We start from the raw sequence: 13388 nt of genomic DNA, 5'->3' as shown, positions 1-13388 counted from the left end.
CATGGGGGCACTGGGTGAACACTAGCCAAGAGGGATGCCAGGGGTTCATCAGATGTGAGGGGGCTGAGGGGACATACGCCATGAGGGATGCTGGAGTGCATCAGTCATCAGGAAGTTGGTGGAACATCACTTATGAAGGATGTTGGTGAAGCATCAGTCATGAGGGTGCTGTGGGTAACACTAGCCATAGGGATGCTGAGAGTGCATTAGTCATGAGATAACTGAGGGATAGATCATGAGGATGTTGGGAAAACATCAGTTATGATATCACAGCATGCATAGGGTGCCATGGGGTTAAGCAACATGAACCCTGTGTGCTGTGCAACTATGCAGAGAATGTAAGAGGGGGTTTCGACAGAGAAGGAGCAGCAGAGGGTTGTTGGCACTTCCCACTCTATCACAAACTGAATCTTGGGATCCAACCAGCGAATATTCCCATACCCCACTGTATCACCAAGCTAGAGTACAAAGGACTGCACCACCTGACACTTGGTTGCCCTGACGGTCTGTTTAGCCTCCTGTTTCCTAGCAAACACCTGCCTTAGGTGACTCAGGTTGTTCGATAAATTGCTGAGGACCGCAATCTCATCCAGGTAAGCCACACAAAACACTTCCAGGTTTGCGAAAACATGGTTCACCAGGTGCTGAAAAGTGACAGTAGCATTCTTCAACAGAAGGGCATCACCTTAAGCTAATACAGCCCTACTCACATGTAGTCTTCTCATTGTCATTTGGTTAATGTAATGTTAATATTAATGAAAATTTGTAAAGCGCGCGTACGCCGATTGGCTTCATGGCGCTAAGGCTCAGCGGATGACAAAAAAGGCAAGGAATAACCCTGTGAGAACAACCAGGTTTTCAGGTATTTCCTGAATTGCAGAGGGTCAGTGCAGGTTCGAATTTCAAGCGGAAAAGTATTTCATAATTTAGGCGCAAGAATAGAAAATCTGCGACCTCCTTGACGCACCCGTTTAAAGTCCAGAGTGATGAGAAATGAGAGGTGAGCGGACCTTAAATTACGGGTGGGAGAATATCTGAGTATCAAATTATTTATAAACTCAGGGCTGGTGCCATGCAAAGATTTAAAGATAAGGCAACCAGTCTTAAAAACGCAGCGCTGTGATATTGGGAGCCAGTGTAGTTTCCTCAACAATGGAGTGGCAGTATGCCATTTAGGTTGGTGGTAGATCAGTCGTGCTGCCTGATTCTGAACCATTTGTAGGCGCTTGATCAGGTAGTGGGGCAGTCCCAAGTAGACAGAATTGGAATAGTCTAAATGAGATAGGACCGTAGAGATCATGGCTTGATTCAGAGCGTCGTGGGTGAGGAACCGATGGATTTTCCTAATTTTACGCATTTGGAAAAAACACTTGGACACCACGGCTCCAACCTGAGTTTTCAAAGAAAGATCACTATCCAGAAATACTCCTAGTGTTTTAGCTGACGTGGAGGGGATAGGAGAAGGGCCGAGCTCTGAGGGACAATAATGGGGGCCCCAGTGCTTATGGCTAACACTAGTAAGAACTATCTCTGTTTTACCAGGATTCAGTTTAAGATGATTAAGGTCCATCCAAGTTTGGATATATAACATAGTATCCTGGAATTCCGTGACAGAATTGCTGGAACTATCGACCCTAAGAATAAGCTGGAGGTCATCAGCATAATTAAGAACCAACACGTTTCTGTCTCTGAGTGACTGAATCAGGGGTGCCATATAGATGTTAAACAAATGGGGAGAAAGAGCCGAGCCCTGGGGGACCCCGCAGGTGGTCGTATGAGGAGATGATAGAAACTGACCCAGACGAACGGCTTGTGAGCGATCCTCCAGAAAGGAAGTGAGCCAATGAGCCGCAGTTCCCTGAACACCCGCCATTCTCACACGGTCGACCAAAATACTATGGTCGCCTGTGTCGAAGGCTGCAGGCTGCAGAAAGATCCAGCAAAACCAGAGCTCGGGGACAGCCTCTATCAGCATTGTCCCGCGGGGTGTCCACAACCTTCAAGATCACAGTTTCGGTGGAATGGGCAGGTCGAAAGCCAGCCTGATAAGGATCCAGATACTTTGACGACTCTAAAAAATTAAAGAGACATTTTGCTATGTGGCCCTCTACAATTTTGGCCAAGAAAGGAAGTAGGGAGATTGGCCGGTAGTTGGAGAGGAGCACAGGGTCCGCTCCCAGCTTTTTCAGAAGAGGAACCACTATTGCTCCCTTGAAAGCCGAGAGGACTGTGCCAGAAGTAATGGATTTGTTCAATAATGCAAGTGCAGGCCCCGGATGGATTGCAAGGCACTCCTTCAGAATGCGAGGGGGACAACAGTCAGAAGGAGCACCTGATTTAATTTCCACTAAAAGATCCTGAAAGATCCTATCACTAATAATAGGGAAAGAGCTAAGAGTTTTCTTATTGCAATATTCCACAGGGGAATCCAGATGGGGAAGGTGTGTAGGAATACTAGCTTTTATTAAAGTAATCTTGTCGATGAAATAGTCATTTAGCAAGGTGCATAAATCTTGAGAGGGGACAGCCTTCAGAAGGGTCCGCTCAGGATTAGAGAACTCATCTATTATGGAAAATATTACTTTAGAGTTTTTGTTCGATTTCAAAATACGATCAGAGAAGTAGGCTGCTTTGGCAGTCAAGATACTTTTCTTGTACTCTTTCTGAGCAGAGATGTACCGTGTCTTTTCCTCTAAAGAGTATTGCAAACGCCATTGACCCTCCAATTGGCGTAAAGCCAATTTCTGGGCCTTGAGATCGTCCGAGAACCATCTGTTTGCCTCCGCTTGGCGTGCTAATTTGAATTTCCTAAATGGGGCATGTTTATTATTAGCTTCAACAAGCCATTTGGTTACCTTATTTTCCAAGAGATTGACATCATGGTCATGAGATGGAGAAGTATCAGCTAGTGTGTTAAGAAAATCTTCCTTAATGATGGAATTCCACCGCCGTGCCAAAGCAACCTGGCAAATAGCCACTGGTCAGATCCAAAGTGCTCAAGAACCTTGCAGCATCTAACAAACCAACAAGCTCTTCCACTATTGGAATTGGATAGGCATCGATTTTGGTTACCTCATTGAGGGCTTGGTAGTCTAAACAGATCCACAAGTCCGTAGACCCTTAGTTTGGTGCTAGACCACAGGACTAGACCAAGGACCACAACAATGACCACCATTTTGGCAACTTCCATCTTAATGCATCCCTGAACCCGGTCAGAAATTCTGTACATTCTGCCCTTTACTGGCAGACAGTTACCCATGTGTTTGTAATACACACAGATATATGTTAACCCTGGAGTCAGGAAGAAGAGTTTGGCAAACTGTCCCAACATCCCTCTACATTATCTCTGCTGCTCAGGTGTTAACTCAGGGACTAACTGGATCCCTTTCACACTGCCATCTTTCATGTCCCTATGCAGCAGGTCAGCAAGAGGCTCAATGTCTTCCTCAACTTACTCTGTCATAGCCATGACATCCATTGTGTAATTTCTCTAGAGTTAAGTCGTCAGTCTGTTCACACTGAAACACTCTCTTGGGTTACCTGTGTCACCCATGAAGTTTTCCTCAGAAACCTTCCGAACTACCTTGTATGACCCACACTATTTGCCCTCCAACATTTGGGACTAATAGACTTTAGCACTGACCTTCCTGATGCCCACTCAGCATAGCTTTCTAATCATACAATTCCTTATCATCCCTTGGCTGGAATGAAGGTTTACCTATCCCTGACTCATGTATTACGCCATCAACTTATTGAGGCCAATCACATCATCTACCACATCCTTCTATGTAGACTCTGAGGTTCCTTCCTACCTTTCTCTGAGTAAGGTGAGTGGATCGCACAGTAGGGGCCCAATTCACAGAACTAACTTAAGACAAAATCCTAAACTTACTACCATTTTGGTATTCACAGAAGGCACTTACTCATTTTGGTATTCACAGAAGGCACTTACTCATTAATGAGTAAATGCCTTCTGTGAATATCAAAATGAGTAAGTGCACCTACTCATTTTGGTATTCACAGAAGGCACTTACTCATTGATGAGTAAGTGCCTTCTGTAAATACCAAAATGAGTAAGTGCACCTACTCATTTTGGTATTCAAAGAATGCACTTACTCATTGATGAGTAAGTTCCTTCTGTGAATACCAAAATGAGTAAGTGCCTTCTGTGAATACCAAAATTGTAGTAAGTTTAGGATTTTTTCTTGTAAGTTCTGAGAATCGGGCCAAATATGCCCATAGAGCAACTCAAAAGTACTGAACCATACCCTCTTCTGGGAAATCACTCAGTAAGCAAATAGGAGAAATGTCAGAAGACCCCACTTCCTTCTGATATTCTCTGGCAGAGCTCCAATCATGCTCTTAAATGTTTTGTTAAACCACTCCACAAACCCACTGGTTTGTGGGTGGAACACTGTGGCCAAGTGTAAGTTACACTAGCTTGCTCCCACATCTCTGTCATTTAAAAGGAGATTAAGTTGGTTCTCCGGTCAGAAATGACCATCCTTTGATATCTGACCATATCAAAGAGCCCCAGGAGAGCTCTCACTACCACCCATGTAGTCATGCTCCTCAGAGGTACACTTATCAGATACCTGGTGGCATGCTCCACCATCACTAAGATATAGTTGTTATCTGACTGTGGGGGGATTGGGGGGTGAATGGACCAACTATGGATATTAGTATTTGTTCAAATAGAACACCTACAACTGGTAGAGACACTATCGGTGTCTGAGTCCTCCATTCTGTCTTACCACTCCTCTGGTAGCAAGACAGGTTCTACAGAACCTCTCTGTGTCTCTGCACACCCCTGGCCAATAGAACAGAGGGTCCAATCTATCCTAAGTTTTTCTGATCCCCAAAGGATCCTGTTAAGGGCTCTTCATGAGCCAGTGACAACAGGAAGTTCCTATGCACTAATGAAACCACTAGCCTGGTTCCTGCAAATCCTGAATTATCCCAACCCTACTGTTAGACTGATGTACAGCTTGTGCTCTGCTCAACACAGCTGGTGCTGTCCAAGCCATAAGGCATTCTGGTCCTGTCACTAAGCCAGTGGCAATCATAATACTGCCCAAGAGACATCCAGCACCTTTATTTCCCTTACCACAATATCAATTATGACACACTATGCCCTTCCCACTGGCTATGAAACCTGTATCCTTGCTCCCAGGTAGCATCTCCTGACCTCAACCATAGTGTGGAAGGCTGCAATATCACCCAGGGCAGGAACTTTCCTCCCATTGATACTAACCTCCTGCACAAACCCCATCATGTTAGATGAATTTGGCGCAGACAATTTTTCTAACTCTCCCAAATGTCAATAGCTATTAGGTTGAGCACAACTGGGCCCCCTGGGTCCCTTCACCTATGTGTAACATATTGGCTACCACAGGTGTTGCTGAGTCAGGATCTTTCACCTGAGAATCTCTCTCAAATTGTCCCACCTGGTGGCACGTGAAGCAAGTTATCGCCTTGGAATTGGCAGTACTTCCCTGTACAACCTTCACATCATCCTCCCATGTGTCATGGGCCCACCATGGGTCTCATGAGAATTAACCTGTCTCTCACCCTCTGGTTTAGAACCAGTCCGTTGAGAGGTCTTTTTCCCCCTTTGCTTAGAATCATGTTGCTCTAGTCCTTTGTGAACCCTGTTGGCTACCCAACTGTCAGCTAACACTAAAAGCTTCTCTGGATCCCTCTCTATCAAATACGACAGTGTGCAAGATTTGGTGGTTGGTTGAATGGGCTGTTAACCCTGACCAAGCAACAGCAGTTATCCCTGTTAGGGTGAAACAGAAAAGTCACTAAATTAACCTATGCTTAACACTCTAGCAGCTCGGCAGAAAAGCAGTCAGGCTTAACTTAGATGCAATGTGTAAAGTATTTAGAGAGCACACAACAGAGTGATAAAGTGAAAACACAACACAAGAAAAATCCCACACCAATTTAGAAACATTTTGTAAATTCTAACAAATTATGTGACACCAAAGCAACAAAATTCAATTGGTAGAACCAGAGTTATGAATTGTTAAAGTTTAAGATAAAAACTAGTGCCTAAAAGTTCATAGCGCCAACTATGGACATGTAGTCGCACAAGAGTAAAAAATATGACTGATTGCGACTGAGTGCAAGTTGGAATCAAAAAGTGGATTGGTCCTGGTTGACGCTTGCCTTTGGACTTGGAAGAAATTTCAGGAACAATGTTCTGAGGAGGTAAAGTTCAATGGGGCAAGGCTGAAGGCAGTATCCAAGGAAGAGGCATCTTCATCAGGGAGACGCTGGATGAAGTCTTTGTGAAGATTTCTACGTTCAGACTTAGGGTCCGATTCCAATCTTCTTCGGAAAGCATACCGACCGAATCGGTTCCGGAATGCTTTCCATACCACTTGAATCGGGGTAGACCGACCGACCGAGTATGATGCATCTGTATGCATCTGGATACGATTCGGTCGGACTCCCAATGACTTCAATGGGAGCCTGTGTTCCAAACGTGAACACAGGCTCCCACTGAAGAAAGGGGTGGCTGGGGAAAAACATGCACCCTGTGGTGGGCGCCCCATGGTGCCGGCCACACTGTGCATGATTGGGAAGAGGTGACCCATGGGTACCCCCACGGGCCCAATTCAGAGGGGCCCGGTGAAGGGGGGCCTGCTACTTGCCCCCAAAGACCGATTCGGACAGCCGTTTTGTTCTGGGCAAACCAAATCAGAAATGCTGTTAGAATAGGTCATCGTACTCGCTCGTTCAGAAACCAAATCCATAGACCTGTACGAGAAAAATTTGTATAAAATGTTGTACATTTTTTTCATAAAGGACAGGTGTCTCCGCTGGTCTTCCTTACCAGTTTGTTCTTGAAGTTATTTGAATTGAGTACTCTTCAACCAGTGATTTTCACCTTCACCTACCTAACACGAGCACGCCCATTCCCCCCTTCCTTCTTCTTTATGCAACCTTGTATTAAATACATAAATTGTGATGTAAGCCTAGCATATGGAATAAATAGACTTTAATTGAATTTTCTCTGGCGCTTTTGTTTCACATTTTATTGTATGCTTTTGTAATATATTCTTGTTTCCATGGAATGTAGTGGTCTCTCTACATGGTATTAAATACTAGTGTTGAATGTAAATGCAACACACACTAGATAGATTGGAATTTAGTTCTCCTTAAAGGAGTCACGGACCAATTATTTTATTCTCGTATTGTACCCAGGTCTGGTGACGATTTTTGGGTTACCCCATTATTTGTAATGGGAAAGGATCAGGAGCACACTTCCCGTGAGGAAGTAGAGCTCAGGTCTCACCTGGAAATGTTGGCCTTACTTGAGTGGGTCTGTGTAATCACCAGGCCCATGGCTGCCAAGAAGGGGAGATGAAGAAACCTGGAGCTTGGAAGAATGGCCCAGGTAGCTGACAAGAAAGGGAAGGGTAGGGGGTACCTGAGGAGGCCATCCCAGAGGCTAACAGGGAGAACATTGCCACCCTTGAAGATCTGCCTAAAATAGCTGGATAGCAAGGAGACGATGGGTCCAACAGAGTTGAGTTCTGTAAGACACAGAAGGAGTTCCCGACCCTAGAGGACATCAGGCAGCGGGCTGAAGCCCAGGAAGCTGGTGACACCTCTGGAGAGAACCTCATTTATTAGGAGAATTACCTCATCTATAGTGAGCTTAAGGCTTCTGGATATGCAGCATCACATGTGTTTGTGGTCCCCCGATAGTACAGGGCCTTCCTACTGAGCTTGGTTCATGAATTTCCCCAGGCAGGACATCTGGGGGAAGTCACGCATTCTCTACCCAAGAGGGCCACTTTCAATTTAAAGGGGTGCATTTTGTATTGAAGAATGCCCCTGCCACCTTCCAGTGGCAGGTAAACTAGGTCTTGGCTGTGATGAAGGCCTTTAGTGCTGCTTCCTTGTATGACAAAGGTGTCTAAAGAGAGCTAGGAGGACCACTTTTTCACCTCCAGGAGGTGTTTCAGGCCATGCAACAGGCAGGCCTGACTATCAAAGCCAGTAAGTTCCAGATAGAGCACGGTTCTGTGGTATACTTGGAACACCTTTGTGGAGGGGTAAGGTTCAGGCCCTCCAGGCCAAAATAGAGATTATCCTGGCCTGGGAGTCGCCAAAACACAAAGAGAAATTAGGGCTTTCCTAAGCCTCAAGGGTTACTCCAGAAGACTTGTTAAGAGATATGGCACCATTGTTGCCCCCATCTGATCTGAGTTCAAAGAAGCTGCCCAAAAAACGTGACCTGGAGAGAGGACTTTCAGAAAGCTTTTGACGCACTCAAACAACCCATGTGTACAGCCCTTGTACTCAAGGCCCCTGACATTTCTCAGGTATTCTTTGCGCAGACTGATGCATTAGAGCATGGCATGGGACAGTCTTATGACAGTTAAATGAGGAGGACCTAAACCAACCTGCAGCTTTCATCTCTAGGGCGCTACGTTTCAGGGAACAGAGGTGGAGTGGTATGTAAAAGTGAGTCTTCACAAGTAAACTGTGATCCCAAAGGGTTTAATAGGTGCTGTACAACATAATCCTCATTCATCAGTTCATTATGAAAGCCCAGCCCTTCACAGCATTCAAACCAATATATTCCAATGCCTTAGCAACTCTACAGCTGTTCCAGAACTGGATGACAAGCTGTCACTACAGGCACATGCCAAGGATACCACACACCTCCCTACCAATACACCAACAGCTTAAACAAATGAACAGTGTAATCAATACATAAATGCATATTATAAATTACATCTTACAAAACTGGAAAGGGCACAAAAGCACTAATATTAAGTGGAAAGTGCACTGAATCACAATACAAATTACTGTATCATAGTAACACCAATGCAGGCAATTACACATAATCTTTCAAACTAACTGGTTTTTTTAGCTCTTCTTCTTCTCCATATGAGGTACATTCTCTGAAATATCTTAGACCCTGTCACATCCCTTGCATTCTTTCTACACTGCTATCCATCCCAAATTCCAAATGCGATGATCACTGTTCTTGACAGCATTCTTCAATAACTTTATGACCTATCTTGTCAATGAACCCAGCTATCCTTGGATTCTTTATTTTAATCCAATCTCTAATGCACACCATCTGCCTATCAAAATTCTACTTCCTTTTCCTTACCACCTCGGTTGCCCTGCTCTCCCAACTCTCTTTGGTTTTAGATCCTCAACCTCCTCCCAGTTCTTTCAACTTATTCACCCACAAGGGATCTACTTGATTGTTTGGAGATCTCTTCTTGAACAAGAATAAAGGGGTAACACTGGTTGAGGAGTGTGGTGTCATCCTGTGCATGCACACTTAAAGTTGTTTCATCCAATTAAGCTTGTTGACCAAAGAGTGCTGAATGCTTTCTTAAACAGCTTTGTTAGAGTGCTCAATCATTTTGTTTGCTTCTGGGTGATATAGTGATGTTTTCATATGTTTTATACCTCTCTTCCAAAAGAATGCCTCCAAAGACTGGATGTTAGTTGTACTCCACTTTCTGTCAACAGATATACAGGAAATCCATCTCTTCCAAAAACTCCCTCCAAGAAGTATATGGCTATATTGGTCTCTACTGAGTTTACGACTTTAATCTCTGGCCACCTGGAACACATGTCCATGCAAGTAATTATATATTTGTCAGTGCTAGAAATCTTTAAAGACCAAATTATTTATAGGGCCTCTTCAACCCATGGACGAGATGCTCTGTCTCTGACCACCATGGGTTGAGTCCTACACTTGAATATTTTGTCACTTTGCTTACATTCTATGCACTCTCCATTTCGAACATGAGATCCAGGCCCAGCCACCAGAAACTTTCTGTTACCCTCTCTTTAGATCAACAGATTCCCAAATGACACTCATGTGCACACTCAGTCTACTGATGAGACTCAATGGCGGTAGTAGTCTACTGCCCCTCATAATCAGTCCATCTTCCACTGAAAGCTCCTTCTTGACTTTACAATATTCTTTGAGAGTACTAGTCTCCTTTAAATGACCACCCATGCTTCACCTTGTTCTTTTCAACCTATAAATCCTCATCCTTCTCTTGCTCTTTCCTCCATTCTTCTTCTTGCTCTATACTACTGAATACTTGACACACCTTTAAGTTCTCATTCCCAAATTCATCTTCGCCATCCTCCTGTTCTTTATTCTTGTCATTCATCACATACAACCTTGAAAAACAATCCGCCACTGTATTCACACACCTGGAAAATATGAAACTACAAACGTGAATTCCTGCAATGCCACTACCCATCTTCTTATCCTTTACTGCCGAAAATCTGTACTCAAGGCTTGTGGTCAGTCTTCACCTCAAATAGCCTACCCCACACAAACTTCCTGAGTTTTCTGGCCACCCAGTAGACTGTTGATGCCTCCTTTTTGATTACTGAGTAATTAATCTCAGTTCCACTCAACCCTCTTGAGATAAACAAAATTGTATTCACCTCCTCTCCAGTCACCTGTTCTAGCAACGCTCCAAGAGCCTTGGTGCTGGAGTCATTTCTTAAGATAATTTTGGCTCCTAGTTCAAAACTGCACAGAATAGATGTCCATTTAAGTTCTCCTTTACTCCTTGAAACTCATCCTCACATGTTTCCATTCACTTAAACTCTGACCCCTTTTTTAATAGCCTCCTCATCGTACCATATCTCTCTGCAAAGTTAGGGACAAACTTGCTGTCAGCTGTCTCAAAAATGTCAACAATTCATCCTTATTAGGTGGCTTTTGGCATGGCCACAATCGCCTTTACCAAAGCTGTTTTAGGAGGAATTCACTCGCCTGCCACTACATATCCTAGATAATCAATTGCTGTCACCCTGAACTTACACTTCTCATGCTTTAATCTAATGTTGTTTGCACTGACCCTTTTTAGCACTTCCTTTAGCCTCTCATCATGCTAACTATGTATCTTACCATATACAAGAACGTCCCCTTCATACATTTTTACTCCCTTGATGCCATTCAACACATAGAGGTTCCTTCTATATTGAGAATAAGAGGTAGAAGACCGGGCAGTCTACCAAATCCAAAGCTTAAGGATAAATATCTGCCCTATTTCCTAATTAGAAAATCCCTTGTTCCTGAAATACAACTTTTAGACTTTGAAGACATTTGTCCCTAATATCAGTGTTAAAACTAGTGGGTATGACTTGCTACATAAATCATAGAATATAATACAGTACCATAAGAAGACCAGAGAGCCGATGACAAACAATTTTCATTCTTTTACTGATGCAAATCCACACTCCATATCACCCACAGTTGCCTTAAGAATAAGAGTTTAGTTGTTATGGATTATCGCTGTCACAAATGTTCGTTTTCTGGCACTTAAACAAATTCAAATTGACGATTTGTCACATTGTGTTACATAATATAATAAAACACAAAAAATAAAAAATAAATATATATAAAAACTTACCTTTGGCTATTGATTGCTGATTCTGTTGAATATTAGTTTCCGTATATTCTTTAAGATTTCCTAACAGTTCAGGTTTATTTTCTTCTCCCTCCTTTGGAAGGGAGTTTGGCAGGAAGCAGAATGGAATTGCAGAGAGAAGAATCACTGCTCCATTTACCAAATAACCAAGCCACCAGGCTCCGACCCAACGAGCATCATGGAGGTCTAATGTCACATCAGCTGAATCAGAAGAGAATGAATTTATTATATTTTCCCTTGAATTTATCGTTCCTTTATTTAGCATAACGAGTGTTGTTTTTTTTGTCTACATCACCCTTCACTGTATCTGGCTGAGACATGAGGAAATAATTTTTCCTTGCATTTATAGTCACAGCTCTGTTGGTAAGGATATGTTGCTGAAGAAGCCCAATTGGGGTGAATCAAGCAGAAGATCTTTATTGCCTTTAGAATAAATGTGTGTTCAATGCAGCATTAGAGTTAATCACCTCTAAGATGCTAATGTCTGTGATCCAGTGGTCTGGCTCTGGGGTAAGGGGGCATGTCTGGCAAATATGTGATCAAGCTCTCCCCTCATAACGGCCATGTCATGAAATTGTGTGTGCTTCACTGTGTCGCTCAAACACTCAACCTCCACCCAGTGCCAGCTTCCAGGCATGCATTTGGGAAACTGTAAAAGAGAATACTCTGCTTAGATTTGCAGTTGCAAAAAGAACAATTGATGAACAAATTGTTGAATAATGTCAAACATTCACCCTAGTACAGAGATCTGGGCCTAATGTCATTCCAGTTAAAACCCAGCAATATGCAAATCAGTCTTGGCCCTGCTACCCATGGGAACAGTCCAGCCCGAACTGCCAGGCCAGGTCCTCTGTGGACTGGACTGGAAACAATCATCCTATAACTGGTTTCAGTGTATCACCCCTCATCAGCCAGGCTGACTCCAGATTGACATTGACTTGTGGATCTTCACTCAAATTGGGGAGAATGCACATTCTAGTGATTAAAAGATCTGTCCAGTGCTCCCTGGAAATTTTATTAATGTGTCCATTTGGGTTCTACTACCTTTTGTGAATGAAGAAACTTTGCAGAAATTCCAAATAGCAAATGTATTCTTCACTAGACTCAAGCAGAGCTAAGCCAAAATCCACCACATTTGAAAATCCACTTAATCAGCGGATAATAAAACTGGGATACTGGTCCTGCTTTCCTTGAAATATGTTCCTTAAACTATAAGAGCTGTTTAAGTGTTTGGCTAAACCAAGAATAAATATCTTAGGTCATGAGTTAATTGATGGAAAAAAAGAAAGAGAAGGATAGACAGAGTGTGTGTGCGTGCACGAGAGAGAGACAGAGGGAGATATGGAGATTGTATGTGTTGCTAAACGAAAGCTTAACTATGGGTTATACAACATAGGGGTTGCTATGCTGCATGTGTTTTGAATGAACAACAGCGGTGGAAATAGGCAAGGGTAGAGGCACTTACTGTAATCAATCACATGCGCATGCTGCCTCACGGGAATACTGCAATAACAAATAGCAAGGTGTTCCAAGGCCGACCGCCAAGGGAAAGGTAAATTAAAGATGTGAGGAGTAAACACTAAACCACTAAGTAGACCTTTCTAGAACTAGAGACAAAAGAAGTAGAAGGGGTATGAAACAAACCTCTGTAATTGCGGCTGTGAACTTTATATAGTCAGACAGCAGACAGCAAAGTCGTATTTAAAACATATGAACCAGTGTCCATAATGCAATCGTTTTGTACTGTCACCTCAGAGGCATCCAGATAGAAAAGGCAAATATATAACTAATGGTGTTGTTCAACACTGATGGTGACTACACTGTCTTAGAGAAAAACACCAAAGGGTGCATTACTCATGTTTTCTGCAATAAGGCTCGCCATCTTGGAAGAGCCACTCTGCTTGCTGCGTTAGCTCGGCTTCATAAATGGGATTTCGTTGTAAA

At 43.3% G+C, this 13388-nt stretch overlaps 1 protein-coding gene across 4 annotated transcripts in view; it reads right to left on the bottom strand.

The window, feature by feature from the left end:
* The window catches only part of LOC146855138 (solute carrier organic anion transporter family member 1A2-like), a 643199-nt gene that overhangs the window by 311604 nt on the left and 318207 nt on the right, over positions 1-13388 (bottom strand). For all 4 annotated transcript variants that reach the window (XM_085650570.1, XM_085650572.1, XM_085650571.1 and 1 more), the window contains one exon: positions 11427-11645. In XM_085650570.1, the coding sequence (XP_085506696.1) occupies positions 11427-11645 (219 nt within the window). The remainder of the gene's footprint in view (positions 1-11426; positions 11646-13388) is intronic.

The sequence above is a fragment of the Triturus cristatus genome, chromosome 4_1 (assembly GCF_964204655.1).
Source record: "Triturus cristatus chromosome 4_1, aTriCri1.1, whole genome shotgun sequence".
Taxonomy (NCBI): Eukaryota; Metazoa; Chordata; class Amphibia; order Caudata; family Salamandridae; genus Triturus; species Triturus cristatus.
Note: the sequence above shows the minus strand (reverse complement) of the source record. Positions and strands in the feature narration are given on the sequence as shown.